General features: G+C 37.1%; 5 protein-coding genes across 10 annotated transcripts; 2 read left to right on the forward strand and 3 right to left on the reverse strand.

Moving 5' to 3' along the window:
- Positions 1 to 9: 9 nt before the first annotated feature.
- On the reverse strand, positions 10 to 1,582 carry LOC129576301 (uncharacterized). Its single transcript, XM_055461161.1, has 2 exons — positions 994 to 1,582; positions 10 to 918 (listed from the first exon to the last, which is right to left on the reverse strand). Exons 1-2 carry the CDS (start codon positions 1,309 to 1,311, stop codon positions 379 to 381), a joined length of 858 nt encoding a protein of 285 aa, XP_055317136.1. The 5' UTR covers positions 1,312 to 1,582; the 3' UTR covers positions 10 to 378.
- Positions 1,583 to 2,542: 960 nt separating this feature from the next.
- On the reverse strand, positions 2,543 to 4,779 carry LOC129576219 (serine/threonine-protein kinase RIO2). The gene is made up of 5 exons (XM_055460932.1): positions 4,593 to 4,779; positions 4,347 to 4,488; positions 3,872 to 4,250; positions 3,615 to 3,806; positions 2,543 to 3,490 (listed from the first exon to the last, which is right to left on the reverse strand). The coding sequence occupies exons 1-5, from the start codon at positions 4,656 to 4,658 to the stop codon at positions 2,617 to 2,619; spliced, it is 1,653 nt and encodes a 550-aa protein (XP_055316907.1). The 5' UTR covers positions 4,659 to 4,779; the 3' UTR covers positions 2,543 to 2,616.
- A 73-nt stretch (positions 4,780 to 4,852) lies between these two features.
- On the forward strand, positions 4,853 to 7,058 carry LOC129576266 (serine protease HTRA2, mitochondrial). The gene is made up of 5 exons (XM_055461013.1): positions 4,853 to 5,879; positions 6,033 to 6,200; positions 6,387 to 6,443; positions 6,515 to 6,641; positions 6,712 to 7,058. Exons 1-5 carry the CDS (start codon positions 5,087 to 5,089, stop codon positions 6,881 to 6,883), a joined length of 1,317 nt encoding a protein of 438 aa, XP_055316988.1. The 5' UTR covers positions 4,853 to 5,086; the 3' UTR covers positions 6,884 to 7,058.
- Positions 7,044 to 15,806, reverse strand: LOC129576242 (N-acetyl-D-glucosamine kinase). Of its 6 annotated transcripts, none has more exons than XM_055460988.1 (6): positions 15,447 to 15,806; positions 14,792 to 14,870; positions 11,817 to 11,969; positions 8,623 to 8,833; positions 8,319 to 8,544; positions 7,044 to 8,235 (listed from the first exon to the last, which is right to left on the reverse strand). In XM_055460988.1, the coding sequence occupies exons 3-6, from the start codon at positions 11,849 to 11,851 to the stop codon at positions 7,358 to 7,360; spliced, it is 1,350 nt and encodes a 449-aa protein (XP_055316963.1). In that variant the 5' UTR covers positions 11,852 to 11,969; positions 14,792 to 14,870; positions 15,447 to 15,806; the 3' UTR covers positions 7,044 to 7,357. The 6 variants fall into 6 exon arrangements, with proteins under 6 accessions (XP_055316963.1, XP_055316944.1, XP_055316935.1 ...); XM_055460969.1 differs by lacking the exon at positions 15,447 to 15,806 and adding an exon at positions 12,350 to 13,119 and having other exon boundaries at positions 13,506 to 15,019; XM_055460960.1 differs by lacking the exons at positions 14,792 to 14,870; positions 15,447 to 15,806 and adding exons at positions 12,209 to 13,119; positions 13,506 to 13,936.
- LOC129576271 (FAM172 family protein homolog CG10038) lies at positions 15,761 to 17,594 on the forward strand. The gene is made up of 4 exons (XM_055461027.1): positions 15,761 to 15,899; positions 16,066 to 16,176; positions 16,262 to 16,941; positions 17,006 to 17,594. The coding sequence occupies exons 1-4, from the start codon at positions 15,854 to 15,856 to the stop codon at positions 17,393 to 17,395; spliced, it is 1,227 nt and encodes a 408-aa protein (XP_055317002.1). The 5' UTR covers positions 15,761 to 15,853; the 3' UTR covers positions 17,396 to 17,594.
- Positions 17,595 to 19,327: the final 1,733 nt, after the last annotated feature.

Genomic DNA, 19,327 nt, shown 5'->3' on the forward strand with positions numbered 1-19,327 from the left:
TAAACACAATTTTGATGTCGTTGATATTAGTTCCAATGACTTTATTGAAAAATCTATTTGATATTTGGAAACTTGTTCCACAGTTCTTAAAAAAACTACAAATTTGTTAAAGGCGTTCACATAACTAGATTTAATATTTTTCTAAATGAGCTAGTGACAATAATCTCACTGCTTTTAAAGCAGTGTTTTAATAATTAGGATATAATCCCGTATAACTTATCTGTTATAACAAAAGAAGATTAATTAAAATTTAAAAGGGAATTTAAGAGTAATTCGTGCCATTCTGTTTTACATTTGTGTATAAAGAGAATGAACAAATTTGTTTCTAGCATGTAATCACTTGAATGATATGCTGACACGGTGACAAGACGTGTAAAATTAAATTCTAAAAGTTTCAAATCCGCTAAGTTCAACAACAAAATTCGGAGCACCTAATGGCTTAAAGACAAAGCAATCGCAGTCGAGATGATCTTCCATTGAGCCGCGTGCCACCTCTTTTTCGCAGAGTAAGCATTTCACATCTTCTCTAACGGGATAAATGGCATAGATGTTTACACCGTTGAAGTGTTGTCGAAATTTGATTGCTGGTTCGCAATAGCAAAGTCCGCAGTTTTGTTTGCACTCAAAATCTTCACTGTTGCCAAACAATTTTCTGGTTAAAATTTGCATGCCTGGTGTTGCCTTGAAGCCATCAATCAATGGTTTCTTATCGCCAACTCTACGCTCGGCGGCCACATAGTTCAAAATTTCCTTCACATCCGAAGTGTTGTTGTCTTTGCCGTAGTTATTGTTGATCTTGAGATCGGTTTCGAAGCAATGATTCAAGTAATCAATCGCACCTTTCAGCAAATGCATTTGCAGACCGTCTGGCATTTTGTCAACCGTTGAGATATTCATGTACAAACAAAGCATTTCATACTGCAAAGAATGTAGAACAAACATCAATTGCCCAATTCTGACCAAATGTGTCTAATTACTGTGGCGTGCTCTTACCAGAATGACTTCCATGAATTGCTTTCGTCGGTAGTCCTTCAGATACGGTTTGCTGCATCGAATGTACACTTGCTTGTTGGCGAATGTGTTTTGTTGGTAGGTGACAGCCGCTCGTGATTTCAATGTTTCACACCATTCCAATTTCACACCGTCCAAATTACAGTTGAATATATTCTGATCGATGGCATCAAAGACCGCACTCAGAATGGAAGTAGAACCAATTAGACGACTTTCAGCCTTTGGCCCACGATAAGCACGACAATAGTTGGTGGCCGCCATTTCATTCATCTTTTTTTTCGCTGTTGTTTTGAATGACATTCAATGAAAAATAAGAAATGGCGAAGAAAATGGATCGAAAACGAAATAGTTATCAATTGAAACTACAATGGAATAATGATGACTGTGATTTTCACCCAACTTGTTGTTAACTTGACTTTTGAAACAAAATTGTTTAGTTTTTTTTTATACCAAAAAAACCTATCACGGGACAATCACAATAAAATGGTGCATACAAGCACACAGTTTAATGCAATGCTACCAACTTTCAATGTGCATTTCTATATGAGTAAATCAACTTCGACAGACGCGATGCACAAAAATGAATTTAAATCGTCAAGACGGCAATACATGGAGAACTACTAATGCCATCGGGCAACACATGGAGATATAATGACTGACAATTAAATATCAAAATGCTAAATTGTTGAAGTAATATAAAAAAGGAGTATTTCACACACCAAACGCACTATTCTAGAACATTTGATCATTCAATTTTCACTTTGCTTTTGATTTTCATTTGAAAAAAAAAAGAACAATGAAACGACCAAGTGGTGATAAATTCAGAGAAATAATAAATAACGACGGGTATACGTATATTGTAAAATCTAAGCAGACCGAACCGATTGATATAAACTTCCCGAACTTACCGCAACACCATAAAGACGAATTCTACGAATGGCGTCAAGAAATTTTACCTGATGCAACGGTAATTTGCTTCGAATACAACGGGTCAAATTATAAATTATTACAGAATATGGGTGATGCTGATTGTAACGATGGAAATTTTGGTGCTGTATTCGATGGCAATAATGATAAAATACTTGATTTGTTATCGAGCGGTGATATGGAGACAACAATAGAATCGCTGAAAAGCAACGACGCTAAGGTGGCCGATGATTTTTCCGAAAAACTATCACCATATCTGGATTTTTTCGAAGTTGTATTGGCGAATAATACCGAATTGGAATATTTAGTGTTTAAGATTTTGGTGGAAAATGATTGTTTGCATGATATTGATGAAATTGACTCTAAATTCGAGGATGAAAGTGGTTACAGTGATGAGGATGACCATTGACCAATCTTAATGCATACTAAACACAATGGGTTGCCTCAGTGTGCCATTTCGAAGTCATTAGGATTGGTGGCTAGGTATTCCGATTGAGTAGTGTTTCACTGGTTATAAAAAATTGTATGGGAATCATTTTTCAATTTGTAATTCAAGTAATAATTAAATTATAAAAATCCTAACAATAAAAAAATCTCTCTGAAATTAATCCAAAAACTTTTGCATAAAATTTTATTCTTCATATTCTTAAAAACATTTACAGAATTTCTCCAGAGAAATTAAAAGTCCCAGCCAGCGTACTGTTTGCATGTGTCGCGATTTTCTTTGCGAATTCGTGTGACTGCGCTGGCTTCACCCTTTGCAACGCAACGTTTGCGTTCGTCTCGTTTCTCTTTGACATGCAATGTTTTCTTGATGCGATCGGAAACAACGCTGGGCGCGATTGTGCTGGCCGATGTTGAATACGATCGATGACTACGAGCGTCTGACAGAAGTTTTTCGACCATTTTGAAGCGATATTCCCGAGATTTTGGATCTAAATCGGCTAATTCGTCGTCATCTTCACCACCCGATGAGACGTTGCCATCGACACTGTTGCTATCGCTAATATGGACATTGGACACTAAATCTATGGCTTTTTCAACATCATTTGAACTGATTTTAACTGATTCAAGTTCAGTTGGTTGTGTTTTAATGATTGGTTTTGGCAATGGAATTTCTGAGTGAATGTCTTCGAGGGCATCTTCGAATTCTTCTTCGGCATTGTCTGCCTGTACAAGCGACGATATATAATTTTGAATATTGAAATTTAACGCTTTTGATGTATCCCGTTCGCCAGCTCGCTCTTCAGAAAATTTTACTTCGGCATCGACCTGTTGCCGCAATCGATCTAACTCTTCCTCATTATTCTCTGTTTCTGCATCTGAATGATCCTCATCATCGCTCGAACCGTCATCATCATCGCTGACTGATTCCATACCATATTCTTGTAGCAAATCTTTTTCCATTTGCTTCGTAAAACCGCTGCAAGCAACTTCAATATCCAAATTATCATCACGTTCTAGCTCATCGAATGTTGGATAACCGGCACACTCGTAGCCGAATCGCCTGCGGAAATATTCACGAACACCGTTTACATCACGTTCGAAGAACCTGTTGGAATTGAGAAAAAAAAGTATTGAAAATGAAGAAATCGAAGATTGACCACTGAAAATGACTATTGTTTTTGTCATTGTTATGCTGTTAAGCACCAAATCGACTAAATGCGTCAACTCACATTCTAGCGTTTTGATGTGATGTCGATACCATTTGTGGGAAATCAATCAAAATTGGTTTCGCATCTTGTGTAACCATAATGTTGAACTCATTGAAATCACCGTGAATGACGCCGGCATTTCCGAGGCTCACGATTAAGTTCATCAAATCGTTGTAGAGTGCTTCAACGTCTTCCACTTCGTTGATTTGTGTTCTGTGTGGAAACAAATTAGAGTCAATAATAAAATAGCCATTTTGGTCATTCCGGAATGAACTTACAATGTGTATCCGTTGACCAGTTCCATGATGACACAGTGTCGATTGAAATCAATCGGTTTTGGTATTGGAAAGCCTCGATCGTATAATGCTTTCATGTAGGCAAATTCACGTGTAGCAGAGATTCTCGACAGATATAACCAAGATGCCTTGTGTCGTCGACCATGGTAGTCTCGTTTTTCTTTGATGTTTCGGAAGCACGTTCGACCCAATCGATGCAATTTCAAACATAATGGATTGCCTTCTTCATCGGAAACTATGTAGATGTTTGATTCTTTTCCAACACCAATTTGGTTGCCGAATGAAGCAACTGAATCACGCAAAGTGAGTGACTTCAATGCTAAGTAGTCGTAGCCTGTGTTGGTCAAGCGGTAGCCATCGTCTAAAAGAGATTGAATTTGATTAGATCATCTCAATATTTCTGCACATTTTCCGTTTCAGTGAACTCCAACAGCGCACAGATTGTAGTGGAACTTACATTTACGACCACGTTCGTACGACAACAATTTGTGTTTGCATAATTCCCGTAGCAATTTATGGACTCCGCCCGCTTTGAGATTGGCAATGGATGCAGCCAAACTTGCTGGCACCAGCTCGTGATTTTTCATGCCCATTTCGATCTATTCCAAAGAAGACGAAAGAAAACATTCATGTTATAACATCTATGACACATATAGCAAAACAATATCCAAAACACCACACTGTAATGACAACTTCTACTTACGGCAGTCAAGACACGAAAGTCTTCCTTCGTTAAATAACGTAAAATGGTGACATTCAATTTCCCCATGATGAAAAATGCACTTTTACATTAAAAAATTCCGTAAAATTTGTGTTTTTTCGAAATTCGTGTTGCTATGAGCTGAACACGCGCTCGTGGATAACACACAGTGTATTGAAAAAGACAGACAGTGACAAGTATTTTTGCCGCTAGGCTTCGCTCGTATCGACTTTTGACAATCAGCTGCGACCGTCAAACGAATAACCACTGTTATTGTGACTCAACTTTCATTTGTTGATAAATAACCAAAAAGAAGAAAATAATAGTTTTTTTTAACATTCAATTCAATGTTAGAAGGTGAAGGTGATAATTTTAGTTTACTTCCACCAGATGATGAACATTAGATTGCGGTGAATATTTTTTTCCCCCAAAACAAAACATTGGCACATAGTTTGGCATCAATTGGTTGAAAAAAGAGAAAGGTACTAGTTAGAGAAATGTTTGTACGATTCAAAGCGTTGAATGTCAAATATCAAGTATGGAATTTTGGTCAGAGGATTTTATTTCAAAATTCGTATCAAACGAAATGTTTACCAAACTCAGTGCGTTTTTTGAGCAATCAAATTGTTGAATCTACCTCAAGTTCATCTCAAGAGAAGCGTTCGGATGATGTAATCCACCGCAATTGGGTGAAACCGGTTGCAATCTCAGGCGTTGCATTGTTTGCCGGTTTTCTAGCGTACAAATACTTAAACAAAAATGATGACGACAAAAATCCACTTGCGTTTTCATTGAGTCCATCAGTAAATGCGGCTGTGCCAACCACAAACGAGGCGTCGAACCGCAGCCGATTCAATTTCTTTGCTGATATCGTTGAAAAGGCAGCACCTGCGGTGGTTTTTATCGAAATTAAAGACAAGAGACACTTGGATTATTTCTCTCGTGAACCAGTGACAGCCAGCAATGGATCAGGTTTTATAGTCGAAGATAATGGATTGATTTTAACGAATGCGCACGTTGTTATCAATAAACCTCATACATTTGTCCAGGTGCGATTACAGGATGGCCGTAAATTCATCGGTCGAGTTGAAACCGTAGATCCCGTCTCCGATTTGGCTACGGTACAAATTGATTGTAAGAAATTGCCCACAATAAAATTGGGAAGTTCGTCGGATTTGCGATCCGGTGAATGGGTTGTCGCATTGGGCAGCCCATTGGCATTGAATAACACCGTTACAGCTGGCGTTGTAAGCTCAACACAGCGCGCTTCACAGGAACTTGGTTTAAGAGGTGAGTTTCGTTGTACTGGCCATATTAAAGAGGAAAAATGAAACTTAAAATGGATTAGACGAACAAAATAGGGAAAAGAAGAAAAGATTTTTTCCTCGGGCTATCATCGTAAAGTTATCATCGAAAGTTAATTTTTTTCTTGGTTTATTCCAGGCAAAAACATCAACTATATTCAAACCGATGCAGCTATCACATTTGGCAATTCAGGCGGTCCGCTAATCAATCTCGACGGCGAAGCGATTGGAATAAACAGTATGAAAGTAACGGCAGGAATTAGCTTTGCCATTCCGATCGATTATGTTCGTGATTTTCTCGAAAAGAGTGAGTAAATATTTAGTAAATACTATTCACCAAAAATCTGCAGAAATACTGTAGGACCAGAACAAAGTAGTTAGTGCTCTGACAAAACAAAAATTGTTATGATTTTATGGTCCGAGTCCTTGATTCTCAATTCTCCTATCTAACTGTCGTAAAACTTAATTTTTTGTGTCTCGTCCATAATCTAAGGTCAACAATTGCGCGATAATAAAAAGTTCAAGCCACCACCAGCTCGGCGTTATATGGGTATAGCTTTCATTCAACAATTTTTGTTCACCCTTCCGATGTTACGCCAATTGTTTGATTTTTTATTTTAGGTATCACAATGCTCACACTAACTGATGACATTTTGACTGAGTTGAGGCAACGTAGCCATACAGTGCCTGTGGATGTTAAAAGTGGCGTGTTGATTTGGAAGGTTATAATTGGTTCGCCAGCGTATAAGTAAATTATTCAAAGCCGAGCTAGTTATCAATTTTCTCAATGAATTTTTTTCTTGTTTTTTTTTTCATAGTGGCGGATTGAGCCCAGGAGATATAGTGACAAAAATAAATGGCAAAGAAGTTCATAACACGTCAGACATTTATTCGTTTCTATCAGAAAAAGGGAAAGCCTTGAACATGACCGTGTATCGGGGTACACAAAAACTGGAAATCATGATTGTTCCAGAAGAAATGGACGATTAAAATTCGTCCATCCATGTTTTAGACCTATATTTTAGTTTTATCACATTGCAACTGCCACTTGAACCTGTTTTTAAACAAAATTAATCGCTCAAAGCAATACAAAAGATTTTTTTTCTGATCCGAATGAAAGAAAGAATAAATAAATAAAAACCCGATTGGCTTGACTTTAATCGCATTTATTTTGAATGATTCAGTTTACAATTTTTCAGAAAATCCGATCTTCGCAATACTTAACTAAAACTCAAGTAAATTGTAAAATCTAAAGTGTTTATAAAAAAAAAAGATTCTTAAAATATACAGGCGATCGATGTGCAACATCCAACGATAAATTTCCATCTTAAAATCTAAATCTCATATCTCAATGTACAATAAAATTCAGTAGTTTTAAAAAAAAGACAAAAAAGTAGCTTTCGACATTTACAAATTGTTAAAATGGTTCAATTTCTCGTAATCTCTCTCCTTTGCAAGTGGTGTCTATCCATCTTGAACAAGGATTGTACTTGGTGATGCATTGGCTCTGGTTTTAAGTCCTTTCTTTGCTTGAATTCCGTTTGTGTATTTTCCATTTGGGGTGCCACCATTTGAGGCTCCATTACTCATTCCATTGGATGTTCCGTTTGACTTTCCATAAGTAGATCCATTGCTAGTTCCGTTAGTAGTGCCGTTTGAAGTGCCATTCGATGTGCCATTTGTGTATTTTCCATTCGACAAGCTGCCATTGCCGTTGGTTTGGATTTTCTTGGCTGCTACACCGTTGCCATTGGTATATGTTCCATTAGTGTGTGTACCATTAGTCTTGCTGCCATCATTTGGTGGGATGTGTTGGAAAATGTTGTAGTTGTGTGAATAGTCTCGTGGCAGATCGTAATTGATGGAATCAGCTGCAAGGTAAGCAGCTCCAATTGCCATTGCCTGAGTTAGTGTGATCAAGTTCAATCCAAATTTGTTGGTTGCCTTAGCAATTTCAGTTTTGAATCCATTCTGCAATAAGGTCCAACTCTTCCAAACGGAGCCAACACAAACGATGTTCAAGTTGTTTTTGGTCAAGAGTTGATCACTGACATTTGGTAACAATGCCATTGTAGCTTTGGCCAAGGAAATACCAGCGTCTTCGAACAGATGCAAACAGAGCTCATCTCCGGCACTGGCCAAATGTGACAGCTTCTCACACATACTGGCAAAAAAGGCTTTATCGAATTTGGCATAACAGTGGTCGAGTAGATCGTAACGGGTTTCAATGTTGAAGTGCTTCTTAATTTGTTCCCATGTGGCCGATGTATCGTATGGGCTTAAGATGAGTTTATCTTCGTGATCGAACACAGTTTTGACGGCTTTGTGAGCAATACGGAATGCTGTAGATAGGAAAGAAAACGCTTAATTCTGGCATTCTGATTGATTTTTCTTCATGAACGAAGTGATTGAATGGTGATCTTACCTGCTCCTTCGTCAGCCAAAAAGGCTCCCCAGCCACCGCAAGTATAGGTGGAACCATCAGGATTACGAAGCAATGCATTTGAGCCAGTTCCAGCGATGAGAACCATTCCGCCGAGTGGCGATGCAGTGAAGATGCTGCCCATCGTATCGCTGCACACATAGTATGACTTTGACAGATTTGGATACTTGTCCAATAGTTCATTTTCCAAGACTTTGTTTGTGGCATCCTGTTAATGAAAATCTCATGAATTAGTTGAATTTTCTCCAAAAATATATTTTTGACAGATGCTGAAGTTCTATCTTACCTGTTCGCAACCGCTCAAGCTCAAGCCAAGTGATTGAAGTTTTAGGTCAATATCGATGTTGGCTTGTTTTTTTGCCGATTCAATCATATCAGCAATACGGCGTGCTACTTCTGGAATACCGCAAACCCAATGATTTGTACTTGGTCCAGCCACTTTTGAAATAATCGATCCAAATCGGTCGCATATCACGGCTTTTGAGTGAGTTGCACCACTGTAAAATGGAAACAGAAAAATACCTCAGATTAATGACACAATTTTTTACACTTTTCATTTTTATCAAGTAGAAATGCATTTTAATTAATCGCCATTTCCAATTTATGGAAAAAAAATATAACCGAGAGACTAGACGAATAACATATTGACCCCAATTAACAAATGTAATAGCCGGCAATAGATTGAAAACTAATGTACATTATCGCATTCATTTGATGCTGCATTTGAGTCGACAAATTGATGACCACATGCTTTCACATTCATTTTATGTGAAATTCCATTACGTTCGGGCCAACAGCTTCAGTTCCTCATTACAAACGGAATGAATCAAAAAGTTAACTGCCAACATTAACCCATAAGTCCATTTTTCTTTATCGCTTGTGACTGATTTCAGCGTCTTTTTCGTCTCCTCTCACTTGTCATTTTTATTGAATTGATTTCCCTAGTCTCGTTTTTTGATTCATGCATAGCAATGACCTTTTATAACTAGTAAGTCAATGTTTTTCGCTATCAGCAGCATTCAATTGCAACGTAATAGCTACGCATCCTGAATTCGCATAATAATTTCACTTGAGCATGATTAAATAATTTTTTTGTGGACGCTGGGTTTTTTTCCGACTTTTGTCGCGCAAACAGTCACCACACAACGAATCATACGAGAATTGAATGATTATCAGTGAACTTTGGATGCGATTCGATTTCAAAGGATCACCTTCAAAATATTAGTGTCTTTCGGATAGATCTTCTTAGAATTTTTGGAATTTTTTTTTTAGAATAATTTTGCGGTTTCTTTAATCAACAATATGAACAAAAAAAATAATATGTCAACAAAATTTGCCCCATTTGGTCGTCGTATCAGTTACGAACCAGAAGAAAAACAATCAAGTCAAAGTTTATCAAAACGCGACATTATTTTGTTCAGCAGATGCGAAAATAAAGTGATACAAATGTAAAATGTGAAGGATATAGTTTGAATATGTATGTAAAGCTTTCAACAAATATTGATTCAGAGAAGAAAAAAAGTTCCGATGAAAAGAGTTGATAGGTAAGAAGTAACAAACAGCTTTATCGCAACAGAATATCTGTTGCAAACGGCGTCAATACATGTAATTTAATCTGTCTTTGGTAAATACAATTTATTCGGAGGGCTTGTTGAGCCAATTCAAACACCAGTTCATCGTCGCAGCGATTTCCACTCTAATTTGCTTTCAAACGCGTACAAACGTAGAATGAATGGAATTCGATACTGAACGAAATAAAATGCGCCATATGCGCGTGCAGTGCGCAATTATGAGAGATATTAACCAAACACTTGTTTAACGTTCAATGCATTGATTGACGTTAGACTGATAATTAATCGATCGGTATTACACACGAAAACGACGGCAAATCAGAACTAATATTTGACCTCCGTTTACTTATAAAATAAACAGTGAATGGTTGTGTGCGAACGAAAAGCAGTTTAAAAAAATCCACTCCTGCTGCTGCACCAATGAAAATAATAAAATAACGTGACGTGCAATTGACGGTTAATGAAAGAAGTAAAAAAAGGTTTAAAATCAGAAACCAGTTTCTTTTATACACTTTTTTTGCAACACAGACGGTTGAGTGGCTAGGTGTGTGCCCATGCGCACGTTTGGATTCGTCGATCGTGTGTATTGAGTTGGGTGCGCGTGGGTATACATATATTCAAGATACTTTCTATTGAAGCGTTGCTCTATTAATAGTGGCATGGAGACATAGGCATTTGTTTATACATTTGTAAAAATTGGAGAATTGCGCTTCAATTTTTAATCGACTTTTATGTCTCGAGTGAGCGAGAGATAACTTCCTGCGGGTGATGGAATAGCCCAAATATGGAACGTTGACCCGTCACTTCTCTTTTTATCTCTGTCTCGGCGAGAGCGCTCGCGCGCGCACACACGAGACCAAGCGAACGAACCACAAACAAACAGGCGTCTTCTTATTTGGGGCAAAACCAAACAGTTAATGCACGCTTGGACATGTTTTGTCCAAATGTCGCCGAGTTTGTTGTATTTACATTTTGACATTGTATGTTTACGTAATTTGGTTAATTTATGCACGTTTATCGCTTCTTCTTTTTCTTTGGTATTTTGTCTATAATGGTTTTTTTTAGTGCTAGTGATAATCTTGCTTAAAAATGCAAATTCCTTTTGGTCGAACTGGTTGGCTGCCATGGCATCGCGATCACTATTTTATGTCTAAGTTTTGCTTCGAGACAAACAAACGTGCACGATGACTTTTTTTTTCTCTTGTTGTGAATTTGGTGTCAAGTAAATTGTAACGCTGAAAATGTTTTGATTTCGGAATGTCTCTTTCTTTACAGTCCACAATCAATTTAGACTCAATTGGTTTTATGGCCAGTTTCTTTGAATATACTACTACCACATATGTGTGCATACATGCACCACCAATGGAAGGCTTGAACCAAATAGCTCATGTGACTTGAAGCGTAAATTTGGACGTATATTTTTGGTTGACAGCTTGAAAGATATTTCAATAAAAGTGAATTGACTTCAATTGCACAATGAAAGAAATGCCTGAATTATAAGCTCGAAACAGAGCTTCGTCCATCATTTTAACGGGTTTGAAATGATAAAATAACTGTGTGCAGAATGAAAAAAGAATTCGTTTGCACAACGAATTTATTGTAACTGCATTGCAAATTTTTTTCATTTTGGTTGATATTGTTTGTGACGATATATCGTTCAATCTGAGGCCAAATTTGAGCGAATATATTAAATGAGTTTCATTACACCGCACAGATAATTCCATGTCACTAGATTAACGTTTTATCGGCTTTTATGGCGCCCCATTCGGAATAATGAGGTGGTAATTGTTTTCATTTTGGCATTCAGCCTAACAACAACACGCACAACAATATGCTCTCTGTCTATCTCTCGGTATAGATTTGCTAAATCTATATTTGTACAGTATGGAAACAAAAAAAATGTACATACCCTTCGATTCCTCCAAAGTAAAGTAATTCAGGCATTTTGTTGAATTGATTTGTGTAGTCGTAAATAACTAGATTGATAAATTCGTACGGTTTGTGATCAGGTTGACGACGGCCAGAAAATAGTGCGGATGTTGAATGGTACAACAACAATCAACTGGATAAGAAAGTGAGAGCAAAAAAAAGGAAAAAAAATGAACGATATATTTCTTGAAAACCTTTAAAAATTGTCGATGTATTTTATTATTTTATTCTCTATGAATGGAAAATTTTCGGTCAAGAAACATGTCAAGACACTGAACGTAAAATTTGTGTTGTATTTATTCAGGTGGAAATGAACAGAAAAGAAAAAAAAACAATGATGTGAGACGACACAGTCTGAAAATCGAAACCAACCGAATAGCTAAGACCAAGACGTGTTGACACTATAACAACCGATATAACAATAATGTTGACGGCGGTACAAGAAACTAGAAAACCACTCTAACTTGTTGTTGGCTCTCGATGTGTTAAAACAGTCAAAATCACGTTACTCACACAAACTCAGTCGCAGCAGATAAAATGAAAAGTGTAGCGGGCGCGCGGAGCTAGCACACGAACGAATGTATACTTAATGGCAAAACAGAAGAGGTAAACACAGTTACGATTGCACTTGTAGTCGTCGTTGGATGTGTTTTTTTTAGTGTTGTATTCAATGCAATTTTTGCTCAGAAGAATGAGAGTAAAAAAAAATCGGCGTGTGTATTGCTTTTGGTGCTGGGTTATTCGAGATTCGTGTGAATGTAATGTATGTGTTTGCTTGCTTGCTTCACGGAACACCGAAAAAACTAATTTGAATACGCGTTACTTGTTACTTGTTGAACTTGTTTCCACTGTGAAAAGCTCACGAAATTTATAACGAACACAAAGTACCGGAGAGTAAGAGCGAAGTTGACGCTTAAAATATCACGTTGCTAATGCATCTGGTGACAGAACGGTTGGTGAGTTTTATTGAAAAGCCACTGCTCTCGCTGTATACACAATAAACAACTGAAACAATCACACACACCAAGTGCTGCGACACTTTTTTTTCTGTCTTTCGATTCTACGTTTCTCTCTTTGTACATGTGTGTGCTGTGCTCTTTTTTCTCGTCTCTTTTACAATCGTTATCGGCATTACTTTTTGTGGGAATTTGTCACACAAGCGTGACAGCCGCACGGGTCATGTTATGCCGTAAATAAGAGGAAAAATAATCGCCGCTAATCAACATACGATGCTTCATACGCACGATACTGCTTACTGGCGCTTTCATCTCTGCGAGAACGAACTGAGAAAAAGAGAGAAGACCGTGGCATAAACGTAAACACTGTTTACTAAACACAAAATTCTGCGGATTTTGATTCGCCGCCTTTTTTTCGTTAGTTTATTGACGACAAATCCATTGAAATCTTAACGATTCAGTAGTTTTTATGCGTTCATCATGACGATCATATCAATTGTATAACGTTCCAGATGTTACGGCAAAGCAAAGCAATGCAAAGCAATGCAAATCAGAACGGAACCCAATCAAATGACATTATTACACTGTTCTCAGTGCAATCAGTATGCATCGTTCGAAGTGTGTAATCAATGCAAATTGATGCACATTTCCAATATCATTTGATTGCTGCGCAGATGAATCATATTTCGAAATTGAAACTGTCAAATTCTTACCACTTCACTCAGATCTGTCTGTGTTTTTTTCTGATGCCTTTTTCATCGTTTGTTTTTTCTTCGGCGCAAAATCCAAACTGTTAACAATTTTTTATTCATGCGAAACGGAAATACACCATTTCAATCAAGTAAACAAACTTTGAGACTTTGATTAGGAAAAAAGACTAGCCGAGAAATTGTGTGATCACTAATCATGCATAGTTCATAAGATCATCACAATTAGCTTGGATGGCATTAGAAACTGCGACGGTCAACGCAAATGAAAGTGATGGAAAATGTTGAATGTAATTTGCGTTCAAAAAATGAAAACTAAAAAGATGCCGCCGTCACTGGTACCGTTGTCGCCATCGCCACCCGGCTGCCCTCAAAAACGTGTTGGAAAAACCGATTGAAGGAGTCGCATCGAAGAAGCAACACAAGTTCAAGTCAACTGACGCCTAGCATCGCATTTCTCCCGTTCGCTCAATTAAAGGCTTGATGTGAATCCCATGCGGCGCAATTAGTCAAAGACAAATCCAACTATTTTTTTTCTTTTCTAGTGAATTCTGTGCTGTCCCTGCATTATACGCACATATATGTAACAAAATTTATTACGACAGCTATCGAGTAGTTCATTTATATATATACGTGGCGCTCACGATAAACAATGTATATGAACAGAGCAGCTTGTCAGAATCATTTCTAAATATACATCCGTTTGCCTTTCTAATGACGACAAGCGGAAAAAAAATTATCACAAATCCTATCTCGATGATATATTGTCGTTGAAGTGGCAAGACAACGGCGATAGGAATTCAATTTCCAGTCAATTGTTTTAGACGATAAAATATTTTTGCCAAATCAACGGGATTCGCACAACACAAGCATTTTGATTAGAAATCAATACATGATACGATTTCGATAAGATGGGATTTTTTTCGCCGTCAAACTGTAACGAAAAGGCAACGTTCGCGTTAATTCTCCGTTTCATTTTATTGTATAAAATGAAAATCAAGTTCAAGTGTACACACAAATTGCAAGTGTGCACACCAGTCTTATCATGACAAAGAAAACGTGTCGAATTAGATTGTGCAATGCAGAATCAGTTAAATAAACGAGTCATCATCGACTGTGTACGCGACTCGGTGCGTTCTTTTTTTTTATTTTAATTTTTGATATCAGAACTATTTGCAGAGCCTTCGTCGATGTCAACACTATCTGGTTTTATGGGTTATTGTGGGCTTATATGTTTTGTAGTTTTATTCTTCTTAATAGGCCAATATAAAATCAGGTCATTTTTTACTTACACGTCAATGTCTTCTAACGCACTTTTTCCTTGTGGAAACTTTTTTATCCAAAAACATCTATGAAAATCACATTTGAACCCTAAATTACAATAAACACGTGAATGTCAACTCAAAACAAATAAAAATAAATATAAACAAAACACGATTTTAAACACAACCCGTGATAAGAGAAAAAATTGTTATACATATATATGTGTAAATCGAATGTTTACTAGATTTCATGCTCTCTCACTGTCAACATCACAAGAATTTCACAAATATTTTCTCATTTAGATACTTGACACATGCGCGCGCAAATACATATCTCTTTACAATTAGATTTGAATGCACGGTTTTCCGCGGCATCAATCATCCATTTGTTCTCATTAGATGGAGCTAGTGGCCATGCGCCAATCCAATGAATGTTTGAATCGTTCTTCTTTGATGATTATTTAATTGAAAAGAAAGTTACTCTACATGCAGAACCAACACATAATTATGCATTACACAACATGCATTATCATCACTTTCAGTCGGATCACAATGAGAATGGGTTAAATTCACAGCTGAATTCTTTGGATTAGAACAGAAAATGCAAGCAATGTCTTTGAAACAGTGCAATTCTCACTTTCATTCGTGATAAATCATCTTTGTTATTGGAGAAATGTATGTTTACCTTTTTAGTCACTCAAACATATGTGTTCTTTTTTATATAAAAAAGAGCAAACGAAATGAATCAGAATTTAAGGAAATATTTTTGCACCGAAAATACATTTGTGTACGTGTTATAAACTTCACTTGATAGTTGTCAACACACAGTTTTAGTACAAGAATTTGGATTTTCAATCGTTCGCAATTAAATGCTATATTTCACAAAGAGTCAAACTATTGAATAGATAAAATCATTACGATTCACGAAATGCCATCATTTTCAGAAAATTCGATTTAAAAGACAGATTCTTGAGAAAAAATCCGCAATTTTTTTTGTCCCTATCGTTTCTAACATCGCAGCCGCTCAGTTTGACATTCAGCTGTCAAAGTGTCAAATGATTTTGCGTGTAAAAATAAATAGCGGGCCGGGTAATGTTTTCAACGAAACTCTTCAAGTGTTTTAGTGCATCGCGACAAGGTAAACATTTTTCATACTGAACATTCCAATCGACCAAATTATAGATAATCATAAACGATTCGTTGGAAATCTCTTATTATCATATAAAACGATTACAACTGCCGAAAAAAGGGAAAAGTACTAATTTCTATCGGGATTATGTCAATTTTTTCTATTTTATATATAGTTTTTTCACTGTACAGTCACCGTTTATCGCGCGTCATTGGTCAAAGAGCTAGCACCACAATGTCATCCGAATTTCCGACAACACTAGAGGGATTCGGTTATGGTTTCAACGGTAAGATAGCAAATAGAGAACAAACAATTGAAAATTAATCACGAAAAACTACTCATTGTTGGTTTTTAACCTTTGTTAATTTAAGATGTCGGTCAATTGCGGCAAATCGATCCGACGGACGGTTCAATAACTGATGATCCGTTCAAATTTGAAGTTAGTTCTGACTCAAGTAAAAATCAAGCACATTACGAGGCACTTGGTGAAGTACTAACCGAGCATGTGTATCAAATGCTGTTGGATATTGGTTTGCACAAAATCTGGGTGCCCTCTCCCGAAACGCCAAAGTCAAGTTTTGTATTCGGCACAAAAACCGATTTCGCCAACACAAAGAAGTTGCTATTTTTGATCCATGGTTCGGGTGTTGTTCGAGCTGGTCAATGGTCGCGCAGTTTGATAATCAATCAGTCAACCGATCATGGTACACAAATTCCATACATCAAACGTGCCATTGAATTGGGGTATGATGTCTTGGTCACCAATACGAATCATAATTCGCGCATCGAAGGCCCTAAGCGGATCCGGTTGGAAGGAAATGAATCGCCTGAAGAACACATCATCTCCGTTTGGGAACAGTTGATTGAGCCAGTTTACGATAGCATCGAATCATTTGCCGTTGTTGCACACAGTTATGGCGGTGTTGTTACATTGAGAATGGCCAGAAATTACCCGAATGCCTTCTTGGAAAAATGCTTCGCCATCGGTTTCACCGACTCAGTGCACTATGCCGGATCACTATCAAGAAGAATGTTCGAATGGTTCAACGAGGTAGGACACATGAATAATTTTTGAGAAAACATGGGTTTTAATAAAATATTTTACAATTTTTCAGCATGCTCGGAACTATGTGACATCCAATGCGCCACTGGATACAGAATTGAATACACGGTCATCGGACATTCCATGTTTTTCCGCCGGTCACACCAAACACGAATGGACTTCCTGGGCATGCATGGAAGCTTTGTTCCCATATTTAGAGGAACAATACCAAGATTGGTTGGAAACAAAAAAAGGAGAAACAGGCCAAAAGGCGGAACAGGTTGGAAAGGAAGAATCGGCTGAAAACGATGAGGATGACGACAAAGACAAAGAAGAAGGCGCAGAAAATGCTGAAGAAGATGAAGAAAAAGAAAAGGCCCAAGCAGATGAGCAAAAAGGGAAGCCTGAAGAAGATGAAAAAGATGAAACGACTGGAAAAGAAAAAAAACGCGAGGATTTGTGAGCGACAACGCGTCCAATTCCAAATTAACACAATTATCTCAATGAACTTGTGGAACAAGTTATCGCGAACACACCATCATCAAATGAAGTTTGAGCCGCTTATCTATTTTCATTTTCTAACTCATTATATTTTTCCATAAGTGCACATTTGCAACTTCATAAGCATAAGATATTGCTGAAAATAAAAAATACAATTCGAACATCGCATTCGTTAATTTATTTAATTCTTCTGTATTTGTGTGCATTTCACATGTAGAATAAAGTTGCAGCGATTCTCAGTGGGCAATGATGCGTGACGTGAGGAAGTTAATAAGCAGCTTGAATGTCATTTTTGTTGTCTGTGGTTTTGTTGTTTGATCTCTCCCCCTCATTCACAACTGTTCGAGTCCTTGTTTCTCTCGTGCATTCTCATTACACCTTTCCGTGAGTTGAACTAGCCTTTGCGCTGCATTCACCGGCATTTTAATGCTCTATGAACAGTGTAATTACATGGTAACTAATAATATCCCCTCGACATCTAAGGTAATTGTAACTCGCTCTTCAATTTAAAACGGAAATCAGGCAAACGTGATTTTTTGAGGAAATTCTTGATTTGTGGTCATTTTAAAAGTTCTCGTGTGAAAATATTGGACAAATGAGTGCGTTGTTTGTGTACATGAATTCAAAATTCACTGCATGAAATCAATACGTCAATCGGTCGGTATATTCTACTTCAGGTGTCCTCTGTATAGATTGCGAGTGCGTCAAGTACCTGAACTATGATAATCACATTCTAAACTCTGAAAATTAACTTAAGAAAGTATTCAATGTTAGCACATCCAGCTAATTTTTTCCATAGAGTAAAAACGTTATTTTTCGTAGTTTGTTCAGATATAAAAAAAGTATTTATTCACCTTTAAATGTCATATTTCAAAATTAGCTAACCAATTTACTTTCATTTCATTTTCATCTATTCAAATATCGTTTAAGTTGAGAGAATAATAAGAACTTTATGTGAGGTAAAAAAAAGTCTGTCTTAAAAATACTGTTCATATGATACTATCAACATCAATTATGCCCCAGTTGGTAGCGCTTGAAGTTCACCGTCGATTTCTTCATTTCTCGTTTTGTCGGTCTTCTATAGCAAATCAGCGACCAAAATACGAGTACATTTTGAAGTACATAACATCTTCACATCCTCATCATGTACGGTTTGACATTTGTCGCACTTTCGTTGCATTTTGTCTTTCTTCTTTTCGTATTCAACACGTTGTTTTTTCAACGCTTCTTCAATCTTAGCGTCCATAGTACTTTCGAGATCCACACGTTGTTTTTCCAACGCATCTTCGAGCTTTTTCAGTGTTGCAATCTCTTCACCGAGGTCTGAAACAAGTGTAATTATTTGTACTATTTTATCATTTGTAGTACCAGGAACGCTTGCAGTGGAATTAAGTTGAAGAGAGTTTTCTCGGTTTGTGTGATCATTGGCAACAACTGGTTGTCTTGAAGTGGAAATATTTGGAGAAGAGCTAGGAGAGTGGCCTGACGGGCAATCGTTTGCAGTCAGAGCATTTTGGGCGACATCACGACAGAGTCTTCCACAGGCGCGATGGTCACGTTCTGTTTCCGGAGAAGTCGACATACTCAGCTCTAACCATGGTGACTTTTACATGAAAATAGAAAAATGAATCACGATTAATTCTTTGAACTCTATATTGAAAAATACGTGACGATTTCATACGAAGCGACACAACATTTGCAGTAAGTTTCAGCCGATTTTTTTTCAATCTTTGTGGTGCACATGCCAAACAAATGAAAAAAAAAGAATTAATTTTAATTCTGTTTTATTTACTTTATGTTTGTTTATCTCCGATTACAATGTTTCTCCGCAATTTCAATTTGATGAAATTTATTGAGTTTGATGTCTTTTGCTTTTTTAGATTTAACAAAAATT

This window comes from Sitodiplosis mosellana, unplaced genomic scaffold (assembly GCF_009176505.1).
Source record: "Sitodiplosis mosellana isolate CC-2019 unplaced genomic scaffold, AAFC_SMos_1.0 Smas_scaffold_1, whole genome shotgun sequence".
NCBI classification, from domain to species: Eukaryota; Metazoa; Arthropoda; class Insecta; order Diptera; family Cecidomyiidae; genus Sitodiplosis; species Sitodiplosis mosellana.

Coding starts and splice junctions, on each gene's coding strand:
- LOC129576301 (XM_055461161.1), bottom strand. CDS start 1,311: ATGTCATTCAAAACAACAGCGAAAAAAAAGATGAATGAAATGGCGGCC. Junction 919..993: donor AATTCATGGAAGTCATTCTG/GTAAGAGCACGC, acceptor CATTCTTTGCAG/TATGAAATGCTTTGTTTGTA.
- LOC129576219 (XM_055460932.1), bottom strand. CDS start 4,658: ATGGGGAAATTGAATGTCACCATTTTACGTTATTTAACGAAGGAAGAC. Junction 4,489..4,592: donor ACTTTCGTGTCTTGACTGCC/GTAAGTAGAAGT, acceptor TCTTTGGAATAG/ATCGAAATGGGCATGAAAAA. Junction 4,251..4,346: donor GTACGAACGTGGTCGTAAAT/GTAAGTTCCACT, acceptor AATCTCTTTTAG/ACGATGGCTACCGCTTGACC.
- LOC129576266 (XM_055461013.1), top strand. CDS start 5,087: ATGTTTGTACGATTCAAAGCGTTGAATGTCAAATATCAAGTATGGAAT. Junction 5,880..6,032: donor ACAGGAACTTGGTTTAAGAG/GTGAGTTTCGTT, acceptor GGTTTATTCCAG/GCAAAAACATCAACTATATT. Junction 6,201..6,386: donor TCGTGATTTTCTCGAAAAGA/GTGAGTAAATAT, acceptor CCATAATCTAAG/GTCAACAATTGCGCGATAAT.
- LOC129576242 (XM_055460988.1), bottom strand. CDS start 11,851: ATGCCTGAATTACTTTACTTTGGAGGAATCGAAGG. Junction 8,834..11,816: donor TACTTTGGAGGAATCGAAGG/GTATGTACATTT, acceptor TCCATTTTACAG/TGGTGCAACTCACTCAAAAG. Junction 8,236..8,318: donor TTTGGCTGACGAAGGAGCAG/GTAAGATCACCA, acceptor TCCTATCTACAG/CATTCCGTATTGCTCACAAA.
- LOC129576271 (XM_055461027.1), top strand. CDS start 15,854: ATGTTTTCAACGAAACTCTTCAAGTGTTTTAGTGCATCGCGACAAG. Junction 15,900..16,065: donor TTTTAGTGCATCGCGACAAG/GTAAACATTTTT, acceptor TTTTATATATAG/TTTTTTCACTGTACAGTCAC. Junction 16,177..16,261: donor ATTCGGTTATGGTTTCAACG/GTAAGATAGCAA, acceptor TGTTAATTTAAG/ATGTCGGTCAATTGCGGCAA.